Genomic DNA, 25,417 nt, shown 5'->3' on the forward strand with positions numbered 1-25,417 from the left:
GCCTTAAGCATTAAATACACTTTGGGGTTGTTCGGTCTAAGAGGGGGATGATTTAGGGTTGTTTGAGGTGCGTGTGGATGGTTTATGGGTGGTCGACTTGAGAGGGGGTGGTTACGGGCTAAGAGGTGGTGATTTTGTGGTTGTTCGAGCAAAGAGGGGTGGTTTTAGGGTTGTTAGGGGTACGTGTGGGTGATTTCTAGGTCATTCAGGGCAAGGGAGGGTGGTTATAGGGTGTGAGATTGGTGGTTTCAGGGTGGTTGCTTGTTGGGTGATATTTGCGGGGTGGGTGTTGTTTCGGGGTTTTCTGATGTCCTGCGGGAGAGTTACAATTCTGAGACTGGAACCGGACGCCTGTACCTGCAAAACAAACGGATGCTCCGGACGATTGGAGATCCGCCTCCGACGGTCAAGTTAGTACTTGATTAAGGAGTAATTAATGCAGAAATAAAAGTAATTGGGTTTCTCTAGGTGAGAGTGTTAAATGTGCGTAATCCCCCTTAATGAGGATTAATGGGCATATTTATATGCCTTGGGATGCGTGCCAGTACTAGGTTTAGGTTAAACCTAAGGCTGACTGGGCCTCCCACAATGATTGGGCCTTGTTGGCCGGTTTTCCCATTTGGCATGGGTGGACACGTGTCACATTGCAATTGGTCCAAGGAGGACGAATCTCTTGATGACACATGGCAGGCTCCTATTGGCCTACATGAAGGACACGTGGCGAAACCTGGCTGGCCCACGTGTCGGATGCTGATTGGTGGATAAAAATCCCCTAATCAGGTGTTGTTGTTGGTGGTGGTCAATTTATTATTTACCTTCACTTTCTCTAGAATTAGTTATAAACACCTGCGTGTATTGTACACTCAATTAAGGGTCTGTTCACATTTACTCAACTGAATTGAAATGAATATTTTAAAAGATAAGAAAATTAGGAGTTGAACTGAAATGAACTGATTGGAGCTGAACTAACTGAAATGAAATTAAGATGAAATGAACATGCCCTAACTCAAGGTTTGTTTATGCTCTTCATTTGATAATCTCTTTGCTTTCTCTTTCTTACTCTTAATTATCTATTTTTTATTCATTAATCAACTAATATGTAATCATCAATCATCAATCATCAATCAATAACTATATACTAAAAGACACACCAGCAATGACACGTGTCATTTTCTGGTGTGTCCTTTAGCTTTTTTTTTAAAAAAAAATCTTTAGCAAACAAATCTTATACATAAATAGAAAATAGCAAGATAATACATAAATAAAAGATTTGACAAATCTTATACATAAATAAAAAGATTGCAAAATAATACATATATAAGAGATTTGATATGTCTTTCCATAACATATACGGAGTACATTGGCAAATATAAAAACTAAAGTACAAAAAATATAGTAAATCAGATTTTTAATATTATTGTGCCATAATATTATGTACTACTTATTACAACAATAATTTTATTTATTTATATTTAGCTATGTGTTAAAAATATCCAAGAAAGTAATTTAAATTTCAAATATTAAAAAATAGATTAAATTAAAAATTTGATGTATCCTTCTACAAATAAATATTAACAACTAAAAATCAATGAAAGAGAAAAAAAATCAGGTTCATAACATAATTTGTGATATACATAGTGACTAGTGATGGATCCCGGTTTGGCGGGTGGCGGGACAAGGATGAGGATAAAAACCATACCCGCCATGGGTGATGGGGCAGGGGTGTTTTAGGTTGTACCCGCCCCATCCCCATCCCCGCCCCATCCCCACCCCATACCTATCTATATATTTTTTAAAAGATAATTATATACTTTTATGCTATTTCATATAAATAATTAATAATAATGTAAAATAAAGTAATAAATGTAATACATTATAATATATGTATAAAAAAAATTTTAAAAGTATAATATAAACAATGAATTTTTTTATTGTAATTTAAATTATGTAGTGTTGTTGTATTTGGGAGGCGGGGATAGGTGGGGGTGGATATCCAAGTGGGGGGTGGGGTGGGGATGGTTTTAGCATTGGACGCGGCGGGGCGGGGGATGGGGATGAGAATATTAGGCAGGGATGGGATTGAAAAGCCAAAATCCGCCCCGCCCCATTGACATCCCTAAGTGACTATAGAAGTGTAATGTGCAACGTTTTAAGAAACCCATTTGATTAACGACAAGAAAATTGTACCAATTTTTTTATGAAATATAATATACATATTTTCAAATGCGTTTTAAAAATAATAACCGGGAAAATAGGCTCTTTTGATTATAGCTTATTTTATAATAAATTCATTACACCATATAATATTTAGAAAAAAATCATTGTTAATTTAAAAATAATAATTAAAATTAACGTGCATGACACGGGATCTAACCTAGTTTTGTCTTAAAATTCTGTGTCTGGATGAAAATTTCAACTAATACTTAACGGAGAAGGTATAATAAATTTAAAAACTCATAACTAATACGGAGTATTCGTGTATACAAAATACGGAGTATTAGTGTAACTAATACGGAATACTTACTTTATAAATATCTTTATTTCAAACAAAATTAGATACCAGTGATTCAACCGAAGCCTGAAATTTCAATTCATTTATCATTGACTTCATTGTCCTTTTACAACATCCAAAAAAAAAAAAAAAAAAAAAAAGGAAAAAAGGCATATTGATATATTAATGTCCTTTCCTTCCTCCATTCCTCTGATTCCTCTTCCTAGTTTGTTGGTTTCTTTAGATTTCTTTCATTTTCTCTCTCTTCTCTTAGTGAGAGAAAGTGGGTGGGTCCAGCAGATCCAATGTTACAAGTTTTCTTTCTCTTCATCTTCTCAATCCAATGAAAATCCTTCTTTTTTTTTCTTCAATTTTCTTCATTTTTAAGAAATACCCACTTCATAATTTAACCTCTTCTAGTCTTCTCAAGATTTTTGGTTGTTTTTGTTTGAAGGGTTAAGAAGATTTTTGATACTCTGTCTCAATTTCAGGTAAATATTGCTCTAAATTTTCTCTCTCTTTGAAATTTTACTCATGGGGTTTTTCTCAAACACTAATCTGTATAATTACAATCTTTTTTGCTGTTTAATTTTTAATTTTAAAATGTTTTTTTCTTTTTGGGTATGAATTTATAATCTGGGTTTTCAAAATCATATCAAAATTTTAGCTGTGAATATCACTTTCTCTCTCTAACTTTCTCTCACTACTGTCAGAAAAAAAAAACAATGTGGGGATTGAGATTTGATGGTCTAAGAATCTGTTGAAAAGTGAGTACAAAAGAATTTCATGTTACTTTTTTTTTGTCCTTTTTTTTCTTTTCTAGATTTTAAAGCATTTTTATAAAACTAAAAATCTTCAAAGATTAATTTTTTTTTTCCTGGGTAATAAATTGATCTGTGTTCTAAGCTCAATCTGGTAATTTTGTAATAATCCTTGATTTTCTGTGTTATAGTTTCTGCCATTGATGTATTTTTTTTTTTGAAAGAATCTGCCATTGATGTATTCAAATAGTGTAATTCAGTAATTCTGTAGTTTGTTTTATTGATTTTTTCATTTCAGCCAAATTACAGTTTTGACCTTGGTTTTTTATTTTTTTAAATAAAAATAAAACTGAGATGCTAATTTAGAATTATTAGTTCTAGTATGAGTTAATGAGTGTTAATCTATATTTAGAAAATGTTCTTGTAAGCTAATAATTTGGTAGCTTAAGAAGCTATAATTTCATAATACTTCCGTCTAGATTTAGTTGTCACATTATTACTTCAAAATACGCTGTCAATGCGACAACTAATTTTGGACAAAGGGAGTATTAACTTAACTAAGAAGAGGAAATTGATATGTGTCACACTTTTCATGTACATGTTCATACAAAAGTTGTGGGTGTTGTTGAAGATAATTAAATCTTGTGTGATATTTTAAATTTCAAAAATGAAGCTTGATTTGTTTTACTTTAAATTATTTGTTTATAATTACCACTAACTTTCTGTTAGTTTGTTTCTAGATGAATTTGATTCATTGACACTTAACACAGTTGCACATTGTTGTGAGCAGGGCAAATAATGCAGTGCCAAAGCTACTTACCTGTGTATAATTCACAGTACGATCTCAATGTCGATGTAAATGGTGGTGCGACGCCCCTGATTAGTGGCAATGGGACCTTTCGAAGTGGGCATTACAACGATTTTGTGCCACTTTCGCCGGTTCCACCACCAGGGCAGCTTGCTTATAAGGAAATGTTGCGCCGGACAATGGTCCTACATGAGGTTGCATTTAAGGATCAGGTACCGTAGAACCTTACTCAGGGCGGTTCAATCTCATACAGTAATAGTCATATAGAATTTGGGGTCTATGATGTTCTGTTCATTGAATTTTCATCACAAGCTTTTTATTATTTTATCATATTTTGAAGTTGAAATGTGGAGTATAGAGTATCAATCAATCAAAGCCTTAATCCCACAAGTGGGGTTGGTTATATGAACCAAATTTGATTATCATCGACGAAGGTGGAGTATAGAGTGTAGACTTGATGATTTATAAACTTTCATTTAGTCAGTACTTGTATAGAATTTGTGTTATCATTACAAGGTGTTATTTTTGTAAAAATCAGTTTGGCTATCTTTTCTTGCTACCAATTTACCATATGTTATTGAATCTCATTGACTTCAATTTGTTATTTTGTCTATGCTTAAGGGTGAACGGCCTGAACGGTATTAACGTCTACTATGTATGGTGTTGTGCATTTGCCCTGGATGCTTAGTTCCTACTTTTAAGCGCTAGTAATGTTGTCAATTGTTTGGGAAGCAAGAAATTTGTTTTGCGTTGTTTCATGATCTTCGCCTTTTTCAACTCCCTCCTAAATAAAATAAGGACCACTATCATATCATTTGAGGACTGATAAGCACTCTAAAAAGTTTGGATAGGATCTCAAATTTGACCTTTTACTTTAGAAGTCATTTCTTGCATGAATGCGGTTGAAATGTAGTATAGTCCAACTATCTATATATATATACCTTCTTGTTTTAGTTGTAGTTGACCGTACCAATGACAAAAAATGAGCTATTGATTCACTCCCTAATTTTTTTTTGCTTTCAGGTTCAAGAATTGCATCGGCTTTATAGAAGACAGAAGGAATTGATGGATGAAGTAAAAAATAATGAAATGTATATAAGCCATTTACAAATAGAGGTCCAAAGGTCAAGTTCATCATCGGCAAAGATCTCATCTAGATGTGGTCAAAATACTCTTTACAGTGTTCCATTCATTAATTCTCAGTATACACCATATTCCACAGGTAGAGATAACAATCCGGCATCTCTCAGTTTTTTGAATGAACCAAAACCACCTGTAAGTCCCGTTGCTTCACAGACTGGTGGCACTTTCAAAAGTCTAGACTTTGCAGAATCCAAGTGCAAGAAAGTTAAAGGAAAGCTTTTAGACCTTGAGCTTCCGGCTGAGATGTACATTGACAGTGATGACGAGAGATCTATAGAAGATATGGAATTCTCAAAGGCTCCTACTCCTACTCCTACCACTCTGCCTTCAAATAAAAGGTTCAAGGTAGTGGTTGAGACTTCTGCAATGGCTTCCACTGCAAAGAGATCATTGGGTCCTGTTTTGCAAGGAGAGCATCTCAGTCCTTGCTCAATTACAGGGAGCAAAATTACTTTGGCCGACTTAAATGAACCTCTGGCGACATCTTGTTTGGAAGAGAGTGGTGGGGACAAAGGAATTAGCTCTTTCTTGGAAATCTCGGAAATTAATCATGATCTGTCTAATATCGGGAATACTATATCAGGTGGTATTGCTGATAATGTGACAAGGAAACCTCTTGCTCAATCTGACAAGGGTATATCTGAGGTGGGTTTTGCTACATCTGGGAGAAAGCCTTCCTACTGTTTGGGGAAGAATCCTCTTGTTGTTCAAGCACTTCCCTCTTTTGACAACCAACTAACCAGCAGTAAAGGTGCTAGAAACTGTGGCAGACGGAAAGGGCTTATTAATAATAAGGTCGATGCTAGTGTACCGTGTAGTCCAAATTTTAGGGTAGCTAGGTCCTTAAGAAGCAGCTGTTCTGACTTCAAGTCCAAAGAATCAGTGGTTTGCACGTCATCCAAAACTTCTGATTTAAATGGCTTTGATTTGAACTCTGATGTGATGGAAAATTCAGAATTTACACCATCTGATGATACATCAAATAGCGGATTTTCCACTGAAGCTGAAACTGTGAAAAGGAGCAAGATATGCAGAATGATTGATATCAACTTGCCATGTGATGAAGAGCCAGTTATTCAAGATGATAAAACCGTACATGATCATGAGAACTCAGGTCGGTTGAAATTGAATTTTTGTATGAATGATGACAGTTTACCGCCTAAGTCACCCTCTTTGGAAAAAACTCAGTTAGAAATTGATTTGGAGGCACCTATTAGCCCAGAAGTAAAGGAGTGCTCCCCACCTAGGGGAGACTCTGAAGATAATCAGTCAGAAGAGGGTAGTGACCGCTTTATGGAACTTGCAAAGATTGCAGCTGATGCCATTGTATCAATTTCTTCGTCTAATTCTCTATCTTACCAAGAGGATTTGGACTTGCAAAAATGTGAATCTTCTGTAAGTGGAAATCTAGAATGGTTTGCTGGGTTAATCAACTCCCTTTCCTCCGACCTAGAGAATGATTTCGACACAATTAACTGCAAGGATACTTGTAGTATTGATGATTTTGAGGCAATGACATTGGAACTCCCTGAATTGAAATCGGAAGACTTTTTGTGTAAAAACAATGTCCAAATCTCGAATGAGACTTGCTCGACGGTGTTGCCTTGCCAGACAAGAAGGGGTAGAACAAAAAGATCAAAGAGGAAGGACTTCCAAAGGGAAGTTCTGCCTTCTCTTGTTTCTCTATCAAGGTATGAGGTTACTGAGGATATCATGATGATAGAAGGGCTAATGGAAGCAGCAGGTACCCCTTGGAGTCTAAGTAAGACAAGGAGAGCTTGTAGAACGGGAAGAAAACCTCGGGTGGCCAAGCAGCAGACTTTTGATGATAAAGTTCAAGAACTGACTGCTCTTATCAGCTGGGGTAAGGTCAACAGGCGGCCTAGAGGACGAAGAAGTCCTGCTAGTCCTACTACTATATCAAAATGGCTCGGGCATGATTTATGACAGGATTATTATAACAGAAGTATGCAGTTTCCATTACAAAAGTCATGTATTTACAAACTTATTGATTGAATGGCCCTCTCTTTTATTGTTAACTTAGGATCATGATTTAGGGCAGGATATAGAGCTTTGATATTATTTCCATGTCTGAATAATAGATGTGGTGCTTTAGTCTACTGTCACTTGTAACGCTGACTGTCGAATTACGCCTATTTGTGACGTAAATTTGAGAAAGCTAGCGAAGAGAGGCTGTTCTGTATATCTTGAAATTGGAAAAATAGATCAAAATTTCTTTTGGTATTTAACAATGATTGATAAGATTACTAGTACTGCAGCACATAACCTTTTGTTTTCTCTTGGTGAGACTTTCTGTGATACTGCCAAAGGTATGAATAAAAGCAATAAGATAAATGTGCAAATTTTGGAAAGGGAAAGAAAGGGACAGCTTCTGAGACAATGTATAAGAGGAGTGCCAATACTTTATAAAAGCCAAAATAATTCAATTAGTTGTCTATTTAATAATTAATCTTGAAATGGTTTTAGTGGTAATGAGTCTGATGAATACCAATGCAAATACAACTGAAGTAGGACCAATAAATAAAATATCAAAAAATATCTTGATAGGATTGAGGTGTTAAGTTGATTATAAATTAAACTTATAGGAGATTATTATACACCTCTTGTTGTTTTGTCATCAATATAGAATACGTAATGGAAAATGACGTAGACAAAGTTTGTTCTTGTCCTAGATACCACAACACAACTTGACAACTATAACAGATTAATTTAGTTGACATCCACATATCGTCTTTGTAATTCATGCTCTTAAACATGTTTCTTTTTCAAGTCTGATCTTTAAACGAATAACTTTGTTGAGTTTAGTTCAAAGTATAAAAGTGCAAAGACCACAAAACCGTGTTTGAAACTTTGAAAGTATCCCATTGTATGAATATGTCAATAATTTCCACTAAATTTGTTACTCTCGAAAGTATTAAAGAAAGACCGATTGAGTTAGAAATCGATTCTTAAAAAAAAATAATAAAAAATAAAAATTAGAAATCAATTTCTTCTACTTTCTATTACAAGAAATTTCTAAGGTCTTTTATTTGTGATTTCCATAGAAATGGTTGGAAAAATTATAAATTCCAAGAATATGTCACTAATTGCTAATATTCTCTACATATTATCCACGTCATCAACTATTTTTTTTATATACTTTTTTAACTAACGAACTGCTTATTCAATCCGCGGTTTTATAAAAAAGAAACCGCTAATTGAATTAGCGGTTTCATTTATTTTGTTTCGTGTACCTGAATTTCAAGTAAATAAACCGCTAATAAAAAAAATACTACAAATTTTGAAATTTATATCTTTTCTAACAATATTAATTTTATAGTGATAGGGATGGTATGTAGGGAATATTTACAAAAACTAACATAATTTTGAAATTTATATATTTTCTAACAATATTAATCTCAATTTTTACTAATTAGTGTCCACATCAACAAATTATTAGGGCGATGAAACCCTTTCATGGCAAGTTAGCAACATCTTTGAAATGGATTCATTCTTTCAGACTTTCAACTTCATCTTTATCACTCAAAAATTCCATAAATTCATCTCAAATTCTGGAAAAACTCTCAAACCCTTCTCAAATGAAGCAAATTCTCGCCCAAATTATCATTCAGAATCAACATTTGGACCAATTTTATCTTATGAAGTTCATTGATATTTGTGCTACTTCAAATGGGTTCACTTCCTCTGCTCTTATTTTCTCTCATTTTCATGAATTTTTCGACTCTTTTGTTTGTAATTCAGTCCTTAGAACTTATACCCATTTAAAGAAACATTGGCATTCAATTTTTGTGTATGTACAAATGCATAAACATGGTGTATCCCCTGATTTATTGACTTTTCCTGCTGTAATTAAATCAACTGCTAATTTGGGTCGTCGTAGATTAGGGAAATCATTGCATTGTTGCGTAATTAAGATGGGTTTTGGTTCAGATTTGTTTGCAAATACTGCACTTGTTCATATGTATTGTTCTTGTTCTTGTTCATCGATTGATGATGCCCGTAGAGTGTTTGATGAAATGCCTGAGAGAAATTCTGTTTCTTGGAACGCGTTGATTACTGGTTATGTACATGGAAGGCAGTTTTTAGAGGCGTTTGATGTGTTTAGGGACATGATGAGGGATGGGGTAGAGTTAAGGGAGGTGACTATGGTGGGGCTATTATCGGCTTGTGCTAACTTAGGAGCTCTGGATCATGGGAGGTGGGTTCATGACTATATAAGGCGAAATGGGTTGGCGTTGAATGTATATGTTGGCACTGCTCTTATTGATATGTATGCAAAATGTGGGATTCTTGAGGAAGGTTGTAAGGTTTTTAAGGCTATGAAGATTAAAAATGTGTGCACTTGGAATGTTTTGATTTCAGCATACTCAATGAATGGACGAGGAGAGGATGCTTTGACGGCGTTTTATAGCATGGTTTTTGATGACTATAAGCCTGATGATGTTACATTTTTGGCTGTTTTATCGGCTTGTTTTCATGAAGGTCTTGTTGGTGAGGCCAGGTCTCATTTTAGAAGTATGAAAGAGGTGTTTGGAGTGGAACCAAAGATGGAGCATTATGGTTGTATGATTGATCTGCTCAGCCGAGGTGACTTAATTGATGAAGCTATGGAACTAATTAGGACCATGCCCTTGATTCCAGACCCGACCATTTGGAGAGCATTGCTTCGTGCCTTTCAAGTTCGTGAAAATGTCCATTTGGTTGAACTTGTAATTCTGAAACTCGTTGAACTAGAACCACAGAATGGAGATAACTTTTTCTTACTGTCAAATTTATATATCCAACAGCAAAGATGGGCAGAAGTTGAGGTAGTGAGGGAAATTATTAAGGATAGAGGTATCCAGAATCTTCCTGGCTACAGTTCAGTTGTTATCAACAGTGAAATATTTGAATTCGTTGCATCATATGATATTAAACCTGGACTTGAGGAGATACATAAACTTTTGGCATGTATGGCCGAGAATCTAAGACTATCAAGCTGTGTTACTGATAGTGAAATGTTGTAGCATGATCTTGTTGAAGAGAGAATTTTTTGGTTGCCTCTTCTCCTTTTGTAAATCAGTTATTACCTAATATTAACCTTCATAAGATTTTTGCCAAAGTTAACCTATCTCTGTTCTCTGGGATAGGCTGGAGCTTGGTAATTGGTATCTCACCTGAAAGCCGAAGCCAAGAAGACATAAATGACTCAGGCTTACCTCTCATGAAAATTTTAAAGTTCATTATCAGAGTGCTCTGGTAATGCCTGAACCCCTTCAATTAAAAATGCTTACTGAGCTACAATGTCACTATGATTATGTCTTGTTAATTTGTGGACTGCTTGTCCAAGTTTTCTTGTGAACAGGTAACTATGTGTCACAAACTGACGACCTCGGTATTTTTTATACTTTTTTAAGAGGCTATTTTAAAGTTTTGATAATATACCAATTGCATTAAATGGATTATAGGAAGCTGCTGCCTGAAAATCAATGGAGCAGCACTTCTTATCAGATTAAATTCAATTTTACTGAGATGGACAACAAAAACTAGCTGGAATATGATTCAACAAATTCCATGAACTCATATTGGAGTTCATCCACTTCCAAAGCTTTTGCAACAAGGTAAGTGGGATTTGTAATCCCTTGCTTCTTCTCTTCGATTACTGTTTTGGAAGTACTTTTTCCTTGGTGAAACTTTCAACTTTAATGTAGTTTTTTTTGCTATTCATATGTTTCCACGTCTGTGGCAGACCTGCTGATTATTATGTGGGAAAATAGTATTGTAAAAAACAAAAAGGAGAAAAGGAAAACTCTATTATGGAACATTATGCATATGGTCATCTATGGTGACAATAAGCTGTATTCTGATCAACTGTGCCTAAAATTGTCAAAAAATAATAACCTTTTTATCTTTTGGTAAAAGTAAATCAATATTCTTTTTTGCTCAAAATAATTTCTCTTTTACTTATTTTAGATCATAACTAACCAAAAAGAAAAAAATTAACCTTGATTTCCCCACTATCCTGCTCCTAAAGTTATTACAATTATGACATCTGCTGGCATGTAGTTCAGTTCTTATTTTGGAATGTGCTGTTGCTATGCATGATAGGTTTACAACAAAGCTGAGTATCTTTTTTGCAGCAAAGTGACTGTTGCACCTATGGCTGAGACTGAGAGGACCCTTTTCTATTCCCGGGTGTTGGAATCATTGTTAAGTCATCATGAGGCTGTGTTTTGGGGAGCATATATACTGAATCTGAACGAGTATGTAAAATTCATATTTTCATGTTACAGCTGAAAATAATTAAACAAATAATCTGAATATATCCCTGACAGTTAAGCAACTAATAGGGGTGATATGTGAGCCCTTAGGCCTTAATCCAAATCTGACTAAGATTTGCAAGGGTAAGGCTATTTCACCCCCTGTTAGTTACTTAACTAGCTAGGCAAATATAATTTTTCATATTTAAAATGGAAAACACTTGTGTCTTGTTGGTACAGCCTTTTGAAGGCTTTCCCGACATGGCATAATTTTGCCGGTTTCTCTACTAATAAACATTCAAAAAACTGCATACAGGGCAGTACTTTGTGTGACCACTATCATCAATACACAAAAAGCAAAATATGCCAACCTCAAATCTTTCACTGGAACAGTGGAATGTTGTTCTTTGTAAATATTACTGCATATTACTTTGACATTGATTTGTTGAGCTGGCTGAAGCAGAGTATTGCTTTATACTTCAAATGTATGTGCTCCAAGTTGAGTGAAATGAGGACTTTGACGAGCTACTTGAAGCAGTTCAAAATCATCATAAACATCACGATACACCTCCAAATTAGCCTCCGCGTTCATCAGAGCTGATACACATAGCTCTTTCCTCCATTCTTCCAGGCGTGGAAATCCCACTTTATCCGCATACAGGTCACAGTACTGCAGCAAAAGGCATAATTAAAGGTAACTGACAGCAGAAAAAACTATTGGACTTTCTTATGGTACTTGAAACACTGAAGAATCTGTAAAGTGCTGCAATTTAATGCATTTGATGTTCATGTAAAAGAAAATTTAGTTAGACAACATGTCCGTTTACCTCAAAATTGGCAATATCATGAGTGTTATGCTTTGGGATGGCAGCAGCTTCCCTGGACTGATAGAAATCTTTGATTTCCTTCATCATTTCTTCCCAAGATGGCAATGTTTTTTTCCCTGACAGCAGCTGAGCAATCCATTTTGCTTGTGACTCGAAGAAAGGGAACCCTATGATCTATTAATTCAATTAACAAAACCCATCATGATATAGAAATATGTTGTCACACTAGCAGGATTATAAATTTCAAACTATGATAGAGTTGTACAAGGCCAAATGATTTGTTGATGTCATTGCAGGAGATCTGAAGATATTAATTAATACCTTCCTAGGTATTCCAACAAATGATAGAGAAGGAGCAAGCGAAGGAGGGAACGTATGCTCGTATAAAGGTCCAACGCGATCATCATCCACCTCAATGATTCCTTTGGTGTCAAGAAATGGAAATGTATATGAATACCTACAGTAAACAGTAAGTCTCTTCACGGTTAATCTTAATCATCAATCATGTTTCTTTATTAGCAAAAGAAAAGTTGTAGTAGTTGCATGAAATTATGGGTAAACTTTCTTTTGCTTACAACTGTACCTAACTTTCCGACTTTCTTCAGACATCATTTTCATAACAACATTCTGAAAACTTGAAGAACTGTATATTATTATTTGCAATACTTCCTGCTTAAGAAACTTGCATGTCACCATGATCCGAAAAAGTTGGTCCCATTATGTTGTTATTATGATGATTTATAATACTATTGTTGGAATAACTTATAATACAAGATGCATGCTTACATAGAGTGCTCAATCTTTGACTTCCCGTACCAATTAGGTAATCATCAAGCCTTTGCACACTTTTGGGACAAGGATGGCACCTTGAGAAGCCTAAGCTAGTAACACATACACTCAGGTGTTTGTTTGGTGTACTCAGGTGACTATATATATTTACTCCAATTTTTAAGTATTATTGTTTGTTTTACTAGTACTCCAAGTCTCCAAATTACTCGTCCTTGTCTAGCTGTACAATTGATGTAATAATACTCGTAAAGAAATTTATGAAAATTTTAAATTGATATCTTCTAGTCTATATGTTAAAACATCTATATTAATAGTGACTCAACAATATATTCATTGATGTATACTTGTTTAGCAATTTTATCGTGGTAATATAAAATACTCGTTGAGTTGTTGATGTGAATAATTTGTTTTTTTTTTTTTCATTGTTTATAAATTATAATAGGCTAGTGACCTACTCCATGAATTATTATACGTAGTAATTTCCTTTTTTACACATCCATGAATTATTTGTAATGACATACGTAGTATAATAATTTGAATTGTTGCAAATGATGAATTAATTGTTGTATTATTCCAAATTAATTAAAGTTATCATAAATGTGGACAAAATCCTCACACCCAAACATTAGTGTGACAAAATATATATATCAATGCCTTGTTATTGTAAAAATTAAAAAAAAAAAAAATCATAATAATTAATGACTTAAAAAGGAAAAAAAAAATTAATAATAATATAGAATTGATATATTACCCTGTGCAATATATGATAGTATCGGCAGTGATGCAAGAACCATCCTCAAACAACACTCTTCCATCTTCTTCAAGACAATCAATCTGCAGTATAATTTACCAAAAGTTTAAATGTTATGTTTTAATTCAGATTGGTGGTTGAAACTTGAGACTAGGACGGAATCTGATAGTCTATATATTAAGGTTATTAGTTCATTACTTATTAGATTTACCAAAAGTTTAAACATTATGTTTTAATTCAGATTGGTGAATGAGACTTGAGACTAGGACGAAATTTGATCATCTATATTTTAAGGTCATTAGTTCATTAGTTATTAGATGTGTGGAACGTGGACGTAAATAAAATATGTAATTTGAATCCGTATGTTGATATGTATTTTATTTTTCGATGGCGTGGCATGGAAAACAAATCAATTTATAATTTTGTGTGTCAATTTTACCTTTGGGCAAAGATGCAGGTTTTTATGGTTGGCAAATACTTTGGAGAAACCTTCAGAGATTGGGGATTTGGCACTGAGATAGATTTCCTTTGCTACTTCCACCAATTCCATTGATAGTTCTTGTCCACTCATTGAACTTCCTACAATCACCACTACCTGCAACATGTATAGATAATTATATGAGCATTTAGTTTTGTGAATCGTAATTCGAATAAAATATTAGGCATCAATTGACTTAGAATTGACTATCTTGAGGAAAATTAATAGTCAAAGGTTGCTTCAAAGCTAAAAAATGTGATGTTTAGAGATCTACAATGCTGAAATGGTATTATTTTTGAGAGAAGAATATCCTAACTTCTTATTTATCGTTCTTTTTATTAAAAAAAAATGATGGAAATGATATGGATGTAGTTACCTCATCGCGAAATGGATCTGGTATCCGATAAATATGACTATGCATTTGTCTTCTTTTCCAAGAGTTCATACCTTCAAAAAAATGCATGCAAAAGAGAAGCAACAAAAACATAATGAGTAATGAAAGTGAGTTTATTACTAGAATTGTCTTCCTGCATGCTTAACGTACACTTCTATTATGTACTTTTAACTCTTTTTTTAAGCCATGTGTTACTATGTGAAATAAATGAAGTGTATGATCAAAGTATACCTTTAATTATAGGCAACCTTGGATGAGAATAGTGGCCACTAGCAACAACCACCGCGTCAAACACTTCTTCCACCAATTTTTCACTCTTCTTCTCCTTAGATTTCACCATCCATTTCAACTCCTTGGCAACCTCGGCGAACTCGGCCATACCGACATACTCAACCCTAGTGTTAAACCTTATCATGCCCCTCAACCCAAAATATTCACAAAAATCATTAAGGTACAATAGAACTTCCCTATGGCTAGGAAATCTCCTCATGTCCCTCCCTTTCTTCTCTACGAACGGGAAGTCGGTATACCCCATGATCTCCCTAGGAGATGCTAACCTTAAGGATTCATACATACTACTATGAACCTTTAGGAACTTATTTGCTTTCCCTAAGGGATCTTCTCCCTCGACTTTTGGTTCATAGAGCCATTGCCCTCCTATGTCATGGTTTTGCTCAATGACTGCCACATTGTGACCTTCTTTCATGAGCTCTCGGGCTACCACGAGGCCGGATGGTCCGGCTCCGATGACACATACACTCTTGGATTGGTAACTTTCTACAACCATTGTGGCTTAACTTGTTAGCTTAGTTTTGGTTTGGTGAAGAAAGGATGTTTAATCTCAAAGTGATAGAAAATGAATTTGGTGAATATTGTTGTTGGAAATGGGTTTATATTAAGTTGCGGATCCACATTGACCGATATGGGCCCACATGCACCCACTTAGCTTAAAAAAAATAAAATAAAATAAAAAATTGAAGAGTAAAAAAAAATGCTTATAATCTGACTAGTAATAAAAAAAAAGAACTTAATTAAGAAGCCAAGAAAATTTAAGGTTAATCCTAGCAAAAATTCAGCCTCCTAGGTAATTACAACTTACAGTAATTAAAAATAGGAGTAAAATATTTAATACCCAATAACCCAACTCCTTTGTCTCTTAAGTATGACCTTTTTTTTCTAATTTTTTTTATTTGATTGTTAAGACTTTTTGACTTTCACTTATTGCCAAAGCCCAAAAGCATTTCAATTCCTCATTTCTTTCGGTTTTTTCAGGTAAGATTTGAACAGTAATTTCAGTTTTTATTTATATATTATTATGAGTTAAACAAAAAAACAAAGAGAGTACGTTATATAAAGTAAAAGACAAAAGCTAATGAGCGTCCCCGGGGCGTTAGATAAGAGAATTAAAGTACAAATATTAAAGTAAAATTAACATTAATTACACCGAATGACGCGTGATTTTGTCATAAATTCCTAACTTAATACCATTTCAACCAATATAAACTTCTAAAGCAATAACATTGTAACTTACATGGTCAATTATTGGAATTCTTTAATAAAGTGTTTCTTTATTTATTATATTTTTTTTTTTGGGGGGGGGGGGGAGGGGGGATTTGTTTAGGGTTATTATTACCTATTTTTGTACTTTCAACCGATGAGTAATTCATATTTTTTCTTGGAATAAGAATGAAGGGTTAAGCTCAAATATGAAAATAAGAAATTAAATAACTGAAAATGACCAAAATACTCTATGTTGTATGGTGCTTATACAACACGGCTATGTACCAAAATTGACTCTCAAACAAGCTTTCAGTAAATAAATAAGTAATGAATTTTCCTTTAAAACAAATGCTCTTCTAATTACAAATTGGCGATATGTTTGTTTGTGGTGCTTTGAATTATTTTCCCCAAGGCCGCCTAAACAATACATTTTATTTACCATGGTTGACTAATAAAATTTTCATTAATGTTATCTTGTACAAAAACTATGAATTAAAAGGTTGTTTATAAGATTTTTAAAATTGTTTAATTTTACATTTGAGTGCGTATTTAATGCAACATTATAAAATTTATAGATCGTCATTATCTTGTATGAAATTGACAAATACGTCTTCACTTGTCACATGATATACGGAGTAGTTGCTATTGATGACAATAATGTTACAAAAGAAGAGGAAAGCAATAGAGATATTGGTTGATTTTCCCTAAATTTAAGACTTTATATAAATTTTTTTTTCCCCTAAAAATCAATTTTTAATCCAATTGTCAGTTTTAACATTTGTTGAAGTTGAGAAAGTAATTTTGATGAAGCATTAGACTAATTTGATCTAAGGTAATTAGTAAATATGATTATATAATACATATTTTAACCTCTTGAGTTTGAAAACCTGGTAATGTGGTTACTACTTACTAATTCTCATGTTTCTTTAATAGACTTCATTACTATTTAACTATTTTGGAATATTACTTTAACAATTTGACAATGTAAGAAAAATTATTAAAAAAAAAAAATTAGTTCCTAATAATATTTGATTGAAAACAACCATTAATACACCCACTACAAAACATCTCAAACTCACGACCTTTAGACAACTATTACTACAAATCACCTTATATCACCACAAATTCTTAAATGAACGTGGTTCACACTTGTGGATCACCAATATTAGAGAAACTATGGTTGTTTTATTAATAATAATAAAAAAAAAAAAGTCACTATAATAAAAATAAGGTCACTATGTTGAATTAAAAGTCATTTTGGTAATATATAGGCTATAAGAGGTTAATTTTTTTAATGAAATATTTTATATACTGGTTAATATGAAAAAATAAAAGTCACTATGTTTAAATTAGGGTCATAACGTCGTACACCCTCCGTGTTTTTTTAAGTGTTCCACTTCTCATTTTCGGCCGTGTTTTTTTTAAGTGTTACACTTTCTTTTTTGGCAAAAAATTACATTAAAATATTATACTCCGTATTTCTCTCATCTCATGGTCCCCACCCAAACCCACCAATACTTTTTTTAATTATATTTTTCCTCTCACATTCATTACTTTTCAATAAACTATTAACTGCACTATCTTTATTTTACAATTTTTTAATACTCCAACAACCCCACTTACCTCTTATTTTATTTAAGTCAATTAAATTTCCTAAAACTATGTGCCGGTCAAACTGTAACACTTAAAAAAACACGGAGGAAGTATTCAAGTTCACAAATAATATTAAAAGTTTTACAAGTTTTAATAAAGGTTACTATGTTTTTTTTTTATTTTTTTTTTATTTTTTTTTACGGGATATAAAGGTTACTATGTTAAAAGTAAAGGTCACTATGTTAAATAAAATGTCATTTGCATGTGTATAAATCTCGGGTCCACAATAATATTATTGTGGACCAGATCTATGCAAGTCATTTTGTTATATCACATTTAGAAACCATTTGACCTCATGTCATGGCCTAACAAACAATCTTGTAACATTTTTAAATTGCATGTAAAGACTAATTATTGTCTCACATTGAAGAATATATTAAGAAGGCAACTACCACTTAAACTCACATATGAATATATGATAGTGTCTCGCTATGTCATGCTTGCACGTCTAAGTCAATCTTCACTTATTCTAGTCAATTTTGTCATGTATAGTCATATCATACCGTAATTGAATTTCTTAAACTGTATTGAATTTTATACCTAACCCACAAGCACACACACGTCTATATACCGTTCCGTATCATAAATAGTATTAAATACATCTACATAAATCGCATTGTATCATATTGTGTCATACCGATCTTATCTATCACCTTATTGTATCGTATCGTATCGTATCGTGTCGTGTCATCCTTATTTCGGACCGTGCCATCCTTACCCGGTGTGGGATGAAAAGTGTGGTTTGAAACCTATAGCTAATAAAGAGCATGCGGTGATGACTACGACGGCTCATATGATCAGCTCATCCTTACACTTGGACCCCCTTCTACCTCTACCAAAAGATCTTCTCTTCACCTCTCACAATTACCCTCTTTCCATGATTAACAATCATCCAAGATTGCAATTCCAGATTTTCTTCAGGTAATTTCTTCCTCAATTCTATGTATTTTTTCCCATTTCCCATGAATTTACTTCACTTTAGATCCCATTTTCCGCCATTTTTATCATCTTGGGTTGAATATAGGAGCTTATCTTTTCTGGGTTTTGTTTTTTTGGGGGAGTTTTTTATTAAGCGATGATGATTATGCTGTTTTTGTTGATTTTATTGATGTTTTTATCGATTTTGTTGGGTTTTCTTTTCCCTAATTTTTTAGGTTATATTTCTATTGAATTGGTATTCCAATTGGCATGGAATCATTGATATTCAAATCAAATGTTGTTTAACGTGTTAAATCTTTTGAATTTATTAATTTTGTGGTATTTGATTTCGACACTACTAAGGATTTAACTGCAGCATGTAGAAAATGCTTCAAATTTCGTGTAAATTGAAATTTTTAGGAGTGATACTCGAAATTGAAGCTATTCCTTATCAACTAGGAAAAATAACATCATGAAATATGTTCAAATTGTGATTGGAAAAGTAATTATATATTGCAGCTTGCTTGTCAAGTTGTCATGCTTGCTGCTTATGTAGTTATGTTAAAATGTCATCCTGCAATGTGTGTTATAGATGTTAAAGTATATATGGTAGACCTGTATCACGGTTTCGTGATTCTCCTACGTTTTAGCATATCGCATATGAGGTTCCCCTCACTCTAATTCGCAATTTCTCAACATCCTAAAATATCGGGGTTGCGACTTTGAATACCAAATAGTGAAACTGCTTAGCATTGCCGTGTAAGTAAATAGTAGTATATAATATGGATTGAACCAAATTCCTTGTGAGAAATGCATTGAATATTGTACTACATTTGCAATCCCGAATTAGGATAAGCCCCAAGATTGAGCGTGTTGGACTAAAAAGATAGGAGAAGTCCTTACTGGGGATCATTGAGCGTATTCTGTTCTTGTTAATCTCAATAAGTGAATCCACTATGGTTTCTAAGTCGGTTGCATTTCTGGTTCCCTGTGTTTCCCTGAAGAAAAGCCTTGTTCGAAACGTGATCATATTAAATGCATAAAAGAATTTGGTAAAAGCCCTTGAAGGCTGAATAGTGTTCTGTGTTGAACAAACAAATCCTTATGGAGCCTTGTAGGATGTACCTTAAGGTACTACTAAATAATGTCAAATTTCTATTTATTTTTAGATGAGCTTAATTGAAACACTCATTAGTTATCAATTCATCATACACATATATACCCAAAAAAATATCTTGTGAATATGCGCACATTATAGTAAATTTGGATTTTGCACCATTGTTTTACCATTTTGCAAAATCATGGTTAAAGAAAGGAAATTTACTGATTTTCTTACATTGTTTTATCGATCCATGGGCTCCTGGGCCATGTGTTTTGCAAGCAGTGATGAAGTTTTCCTATCGATGTGGCACCATCTAATAACATTCTTCTTGCTGTAATGTGTCTGAAGTAGCAACTATTTCACCTCATCATCTTTGTGAAAGTTTCCACCTCAATTTTTCTTAACTACAATTGTGTGTATTGTGTGAGCTTAGTCTCCATTTACATTTGGTTAGACATTGAAACTGAGATTGAGAGTGCAAGCTGTTCTAATGAACCAGCTGTCCAAACCAAGTGAAGACTACTTGAAGGATTTCTTTTCAAAGTTTGTTGATTTTGTTGGAATCTAGATAAAAGTGGGGATTCTTTATACTTTATCACTCTCATGAGGTTATCTTAGGTCTTTGCTTTTCTTTATCCTTGAGGATTTTGCATACTTTCCTAGGATTTTGCTTTTCTTTATCGCTTGGAATGAATTTTTTTATTATTTGTCTTTGTTTATTTAGGTGGCAGTCAATGGTACTTTAATTCACTTAGCCACTTGGGCCACATGTTTCACTAACAACAATGAAGTTTTTCTCTTGATGTGGCAGCATCCTAATAATATTCTTCTTGCATTGATGTTTTGAAGTAGCATCTCTCATTACCATCTTTGTTAATGTTTCCACCTCAGTTTTGCTTGACTACACTTGTGTATATATAGTTAGAAATCAATGGTACTTCAATTCACCTTCCGAAGGGCATATTATATATCAAAATGATTTAGCAGATTATAGGAAACAGAATATTTGTCCGGCCATGGTTGGTCCAGGCCTCTATATTATGAAGAATTTGGATCTAGGGTTTGTTTTGAAAATATCTAAATGGATCTAGGGTTTGTTTTGTCCTTATTGCTTGACCTGGCCTTCTCCATGTTATTTCCCACACCCTCTTTGCAAATTGGTTTTGCTGTTGACGTTGTGCTCTGTTTCCTTGCATCCATTAAGAACTTCTATGTCACCAAGATTTGGAGGAATCCTGTAAGAACATATCTAGAGCCGGGTGAGGGTAAGACTTGCCATTTATTATTGCTTTCCAGAAGTAGCCATTAAGGCTCTCACTAGGCAGAGAGGGGGAGGAGAGTAGATATGACAAGCTGTTGCTTATTAGAGTCAGCTGTACGTGAGAGAACGATATGACCTAGAGCTTTTCATAGTAAATAAACGTATTGGTCTTTTGATAAACTAGGATTCACGAGTCATGGCAGTAGATAAATTTGAAAGTTAGGCTTAATATGTGATTTCCTGACTGTTTATTTCCTTTTGATAGTGTGAAAGAGGACTGCTTTTTTCTTGTTTGATAGGAATTTATAGAGAATGAATTAGATTGGGTCCAACAATTGGGGGATGGGAAGGTAGAAGAGGGAAACCTGATAGAGTAAAGTAGGAACAGATGAATATGAACTTGCGAGTAATGTTGCATATTTGAAAAATATTTGCCCTGCATATCTGGCCTATGGAAAATCTTATGAATAATTTGAATATTTAAAGTTTTGAACTGATGCTATGAAGTTTATCTTTTGTCTGTTAGGTTCTGATTCCGTGTGTTCCTTTGTGCTCATAGTAATTTTCCAGTACACTTAGAAGTTTGAATTGTAAAGTAGAAGATTAAATATTTACATGGAGTGAAAATGCGCACTGCAGTTTGTAGTTTCGTATATTTTAATCTGAACAAGAGTTTACATAGCTATTGCAACTTTTATTTAAAAAAATTCCATTCTTTCAGAGTTTCAGATCAAGCTTTTGAATACTGATGCTGATGACTTGGTGATACCTTTTGGAAGAAGAGTCAATGAAAATTTCTTATGGCCAATCATAACGAAATATAAAGTCAGCTTTAACCCTGTTGGCTTAGTTACAATGTGGACCTGTAATTCAAGCACCATTGCAGGCTGTGTCAAGTTGAAGGATGATCTTTCAAATTCAAATGCAGAGTGCTCAGATGACGATGCATCCTTTGATACCAACCGAGAAGAAGGCTTGGAGTGTCCAATATGCTGGGAGTCCTTCAATCTCGTTGAGAATGTCCCTTATGTGTTATGGTGTGGTCACACTCTGTGCAAGCATTGTGTGCTGGGTCTCCCATGGGCTGCTCTGAAATTTCCCACTCTTCCGATCCAGCTTCCATTCTTCATCTCCTGTCCATGGTGCAATTTTCTCTCTCCTCGGATGATATACAAAGGTGCTCTTAGATATCCTCGGAAAAATTACTTCATCCTCTGGATGGTCGAGAGCATGAATGGGGATAGGACAAGGTCTTGTGCATCTGGCCATGGGGAATTTCGTCAACCAGGTTCTTTGAATGGAAGTACTGGTATGTCTACCCATTCCCATGCTAGATCCCATCGAGAAATTCAACAATCACCAGATGGGGCAGAGCTTAATCACAACAGCATTAGCTATTTACGTCAGTATTTCAACAGAGAGAGACTCAGCATGTCTCTTCGTAAGTCCTTGGCATTCATAGTTCACTTGACCGCTAAATTTCCCCTTGTGGTATTATTCCTTCTTGTCACCCTTTATGCAATACCTGCAAGTGCTGCCATTTTGGCTTTGTATCTTCTCATCACTGTTCTATTTGCTTTTCCATCTTTCCTTGTGCTCTACTTTGCATACCCCAGTTTGGATTGGTTAGTTAGAGAAATTCTCACCTGAGGGTTAAAGTGCTCTCTTTTCTCCTGCATTCTATACCTATGAACAGTAGAACTTGCCTTTTCTGCAAGCCATTAATTTGACGACCACACCCTTTCTGAAGTGTCCATGAAGTTTACCTGCCTTCCTCTGCAGAATGTTAATGAAAATGCTCTATGCTGAAAACCTGTCTTCTTGAATTTTGCACTGTGGTTCGAGGTTTGGTATCTGTAAACCGATGCGAGCAGGCCTAGCACTGGTAGAACCTTTGTGTAGCACTATGATATATAGGTATATGTTTAAACTTGCCTCATAATCAGCCAACATGTTCTGCTCTTATCTCTACTTTATTGCTGCTGGCCTTGTCTATCTTGTAATATAAACTATGATGAATATTCAATTTTCAGTCATTTGATCACTCGTCTAAGACAGTTTGAGGAATTACTCATATTACATTGGTAATCAGTTGTCGAGTTCCTTGCTGTGAAGAAGAGTAATATTTGACAACTTTCTAGGCCTGTTGTATCGAAACAGTGTTATGCTCCTGTAGAACTGTCACAACTCATAACCTAGCTAAATTTAGTTATATGATTCTGTTTGAGGAACTGATCTCAGAGATTGGAGTGAACAAAATTCCAATCTCAGGTTTTTGTACCCTATATTCAATTTATCAGAACTTGCTCTGAGATTGGACTGATAATCCCAATCAGTGGGAGTGTTAATTCACTGCTTGCTTTTGTTTCCTGGGATATACCTGTATTTAGTATGTCTTAGGATCAGCTTTCAGATGCATGCCCTCGATGAATGTTAACGAGAATCTGATGACTACCCTGCCATATGAACTGTTAATGTCAATGTATGCCTGCCGTGAGCCATGACAACAACGTTACAAAGTGAAGAATCTGCTATCCAGAATGTCTATGATCTGTTAACGTTGTGGCTCCTACGACCACCACCTGAGTTAGTCATCGACTCGTTGGCCATCTATTTATGAATAAATTCAGATGCTTTATGCTGCAAAATTATGCAGAAGTGACCCAAAACAAAGGTAGGGAGGACATGGTGAGATGACTTCAGAAATTGACCCTCTTCTTTTAGTGAGAGGGCTCCTTAATCCTTATGTTTGTGTTACTGTGGTTGGGTTTTCTTTTCGTTAAAGCTGGCTGTCTGCAGGTGGACTTGCTTTGGATGTCATTGTTCTTGAAATGAATTCCACAAGTAGGCTTTGGCCTTGTTTGGCAAGTGGCTGTTGGCGGTTAGCTGTTGGCTGGTTCACTTGGCTTGTTTGACCAGCTGGTATGTTTGGCTGTTTATAATGACTTTTGAAATTGGCTGTTAAAGCTGGCTATTTATAAAAGTGTTTGGTAAATTAATTGTTGGTAGTTGGCTGTTTATTAGATAATTTGTGGGCCAACAAGCCAAAAGCCAACAAAAAAGCTACTCAAAGCAGCTTTTCATTTTGGCTTAAAAGCCAGCTTTTTCACTGGCTAAAAAGTCAATTACCAAACACATTTTTTGGCTGTTTGACCTCATAAAAAAGCCAAAAGCCAAAAGTTAACCAAAAAGCCACCAAAAAGCCATTTACCAAACATGGCCTTTATGTAGACGAAGTATTTTTTTTTTTTTTTCCAACCTAATTTTTATTATTTTTTGCCATACCAATTACCAAAGGTTAATTTAAAATAACATTAAAATATCATTCTTTATCTTTTTTTTAAAAAATATCATTCTTTATGACGTTTTATTTACAAAGTCTTTACTTGGTACCAGGAAGCCCAAGTTGATCAATGATATAAACAAAATTTATTTATCACATGGTATTTTGGAAAGAAATCTACAGCTTTATCCAGTCATCATCACTGTAGGACCTGCTTTTTTTGAAAAATTTTATTGATTTATTTACAAAAATGTCATGTAGTAATAAATATTATTCATTCTCTTATTTTTAGTGATTGATTCTATATGGGACTAACAAAGTGAAACGTAGGGAGTATATACTTTCTCTGTTTTTTAATAGTTGCAATACACACTTTTTCACGGTATTTAAGATATGTGGGGTTCACATTATATAATACACATTAAAATGAGGAGAGTGGATGTTAGAGGTGTAATTTAGTGGGCCATGTGTTTTAAATAAGGAAAATAGTACATATTTTCTCTAATACTACCTCCGTTTTATATCATTTGCAACGATTAGACATTTTTCCTCTTTACTTTATGTTTAATCGTTATAAATAATATGAAACGGAAGTAGTATAACTTTCCATTTATAGTGTAGTGCAAGTATTGTGATATTTCCATTTTAGAGAAGTGTTGCAAGTATTAAAAAACGGAGGAAGTATATAAGAAATGAACTTGTATTTACGAATGATTTTTGTTTGAAGCTCTTAGCTCCCACCTATCATCTATCTGACCACTATTCATTGGGCATGCGGTCCAATGGCCCATGCAGGCTCCCCATTTTAATTATGGCCGAGTTGTTTGCTAGCTTAGCCCAACATACTTTTGAGGAAAACTTACCCTTAAATAAGTCACATTTTTCTTCTAAAAAATTACAGAGTTTATGGGGGAGAAAAAAAAAGAACTTGTTTACCATATACTTAAGCACGAATCAAAATAACCATTTATTGAAGATTGGGTTATCTTCATAGGTGG

General features: G+C 34.3%; 4 protein-coding genes across 7 annotated transcripts; 3 read left to right on the plus strand and 1 right to left on the minus strand.

Annotated features, from left to right (window-relative positions):
* The first annotated feature begins 2,433 nt into the window (after nucleotides 1-2,433).
* Nucleotides 2,434-7,452, plus strand: LOC110700652. The gene is made up of 3 exons (XM_021878221.1): nucleotides 2,434-2,982; nucleotides 4,043-4,272; nucleotides 5,084-7,452. Exons 2-3 carry the CDS (start codon nucleotides 4,051-4,053, stop codon nucleotides 7,148-7,150), a joined length of 2,289 nt encoding a protein of 762 aa, XP_021733913.1. The 5' UTR covers nucleotides 2,434-2,982; nucleotides 4,043-4,050; the 3' UTR covers nucleotides 7,151-7,452.
* Nucleotides 7,453-8,649: 1,197 nt separating this feature from the next.
* Nucleotides 8,650-13,363, plus strand: LOC110700653 (pentatricopeptide repeat-containing protein At2g02980, chloroplastic-like). 4 transcript variants are annotated; one of them, XM_021878223.1, is made up of 5 exons: nucleotides 8,650-10,824; nucleotides 11,344-11,466; nucleotides 11,780-12,157; nucleotides 12,587-12,759; nucleotides 13,114-13,363. In XM_021878223.1, exon 1 carries the CDS (start codon nucleotides 8,668-8,670, stop codon nucleotides 10,228-10,230), a length of 1,563 nt encoding a protein of 520 aa, XP_021733915.1. In that variant the 5' UTR covers nucleotides 8,650-8,667; the 3' UTR covers nucleotides 10,231-10,824; nucleotides 11,344-11,466; nucleotides 11,780-12,157; nucleotides 12,587-12,759; nucleotides 13,114-13,363. The 4 variants fall into 4 exon arrangements, with proteins under 4 accessions (XP_021733915.1, XP_021733917.1, XP_021733916.1 ...); XM_021878225.1 differs by having other exon boundaries at nucleotides 11,927-12,157; XM_021878224.1 differs by having other exon boundaries at nucleotides 8,650-10,568; nucleotides 10,672-10,824; nucleotides 11,344-12,157.
* Nucleotides 11,936-16,105, minus strand: LOC110700654 (flavin-containing monooxygenase FMO GS-OX-like 9). Its single transcript, XM_021878226.1, has 7 exons — nucleotides 14,934-16,105; nucleotides 14,685-14,755; nucleotides 14,270-14,425; nucleotides 13,831-13,913; nucleotides 12,612-12,747; nucleotides 12,291-12,464; nucleotides 11,936-12,133 (listed from the first exon to the last, which is right to left on the minus strand). The coding sequence occupies exons 1-7, from the start codon at nucleotides 15,487-15,489 to the stop codon at nucleotides 11,936-11,938; spliced, it is 1,374 nt and encodes a 457-aa protein (XP_021733918.1). The 5' UTR covers nucleotides 15,490-16,105.
* A 2,514-nt stretch (nucleotides 16,106-18,619) lies between these two features.
* LOC110700655 lies at nucleotides 18,620-23,488 on the plus strand. Its single transcript, XM_021878227.1, has 2 exons — nucleotides 18,620-18,776; nucleotides 21,858-23,488. The coding sequence occupies exon 2, from the start codon at nucleotides 21,992-21,994 to the stop codon at nucleotides 22,784-22,786; it is 795 nt and encodes a 264-aa protein (XP_021733919.1). The 5' UTR covers nucleotides 18,620-18,776; nucleotides 21,858-21,991; the 3' UTR covers nucleotides 22,787-23,488.
* Nucleotides 23,489-25,417: the final 1,929 nt, after the last annotated feature.

This window comes from Chenopodium quinoa, unplaced genomic scaffold, assembly GCF_001683475.1.
Source record: "Chenopodium quinoa cultivar QQ74 unplaced genomic scaffold, ASM168347v1, whole genome shotgun sequence".
NCBI classification, from domain to species: Eukaryota; Viridiplantae; Streptophyta; class Magnoliopsida; order Caryophyllales; family Amaranthaceae; genus Chenopodium; species Chenopodium quinoa.

Excerpts from the sequence above, each read along its gene's own strand:
- LOC110700652 (XM_021878221.1), top strand. The coding sequence starts at position 4,051 with ATGCAGTGCCAAAGCTACTTACCTGTGTATAATTCACAGTACGATCTC. Across the intron at positions 4,273-5,083 it reads AGGTTGCATTTAAGGATCAG|GTTCAAGAATTGCATCGGCT; the intron begins GTACCGTAGAAC and ends TTTTGCTTTCAG.
- LOC110700653 (XM_021878222.1), top strand. The coding sequence starts at position 8,668 with ATGAAACCCTTTCATGGCAAGTTAGCAACATCTTTGAAATGGATTCAT.
- LOC110700654 (XM_021878226.1), bottom strand. The coding sequence starts at position 15,489 with ATGGTTGTAGAAAGTTACCAATCCAAGAGTGTATGTGTCATCGGAGCC. Across the intron at positions 14,756-14,933 it reads AAGGTTGCCTATAATTAAAG|GTATGAACTCTTGGAAAAGA; the intron begins GTATACTTTGAT and ends ATTTTTTTGAAG. Across the intron at positions 12,465-12,611 it reads TTGTTGGAATACCTAGGAAG|ATCATAGGGTTCCCTTTCTT; the intron begins GTATTAATTAAT and ends TTGAATTAATAG.
- LOC110700655 (XM_021878227.1), top strand. The coding sequence starts at position 21,992 with ATGTGGACCTGTAATTCAAGCACCATTGCAGGCTGTGTCAAGTTGAAG.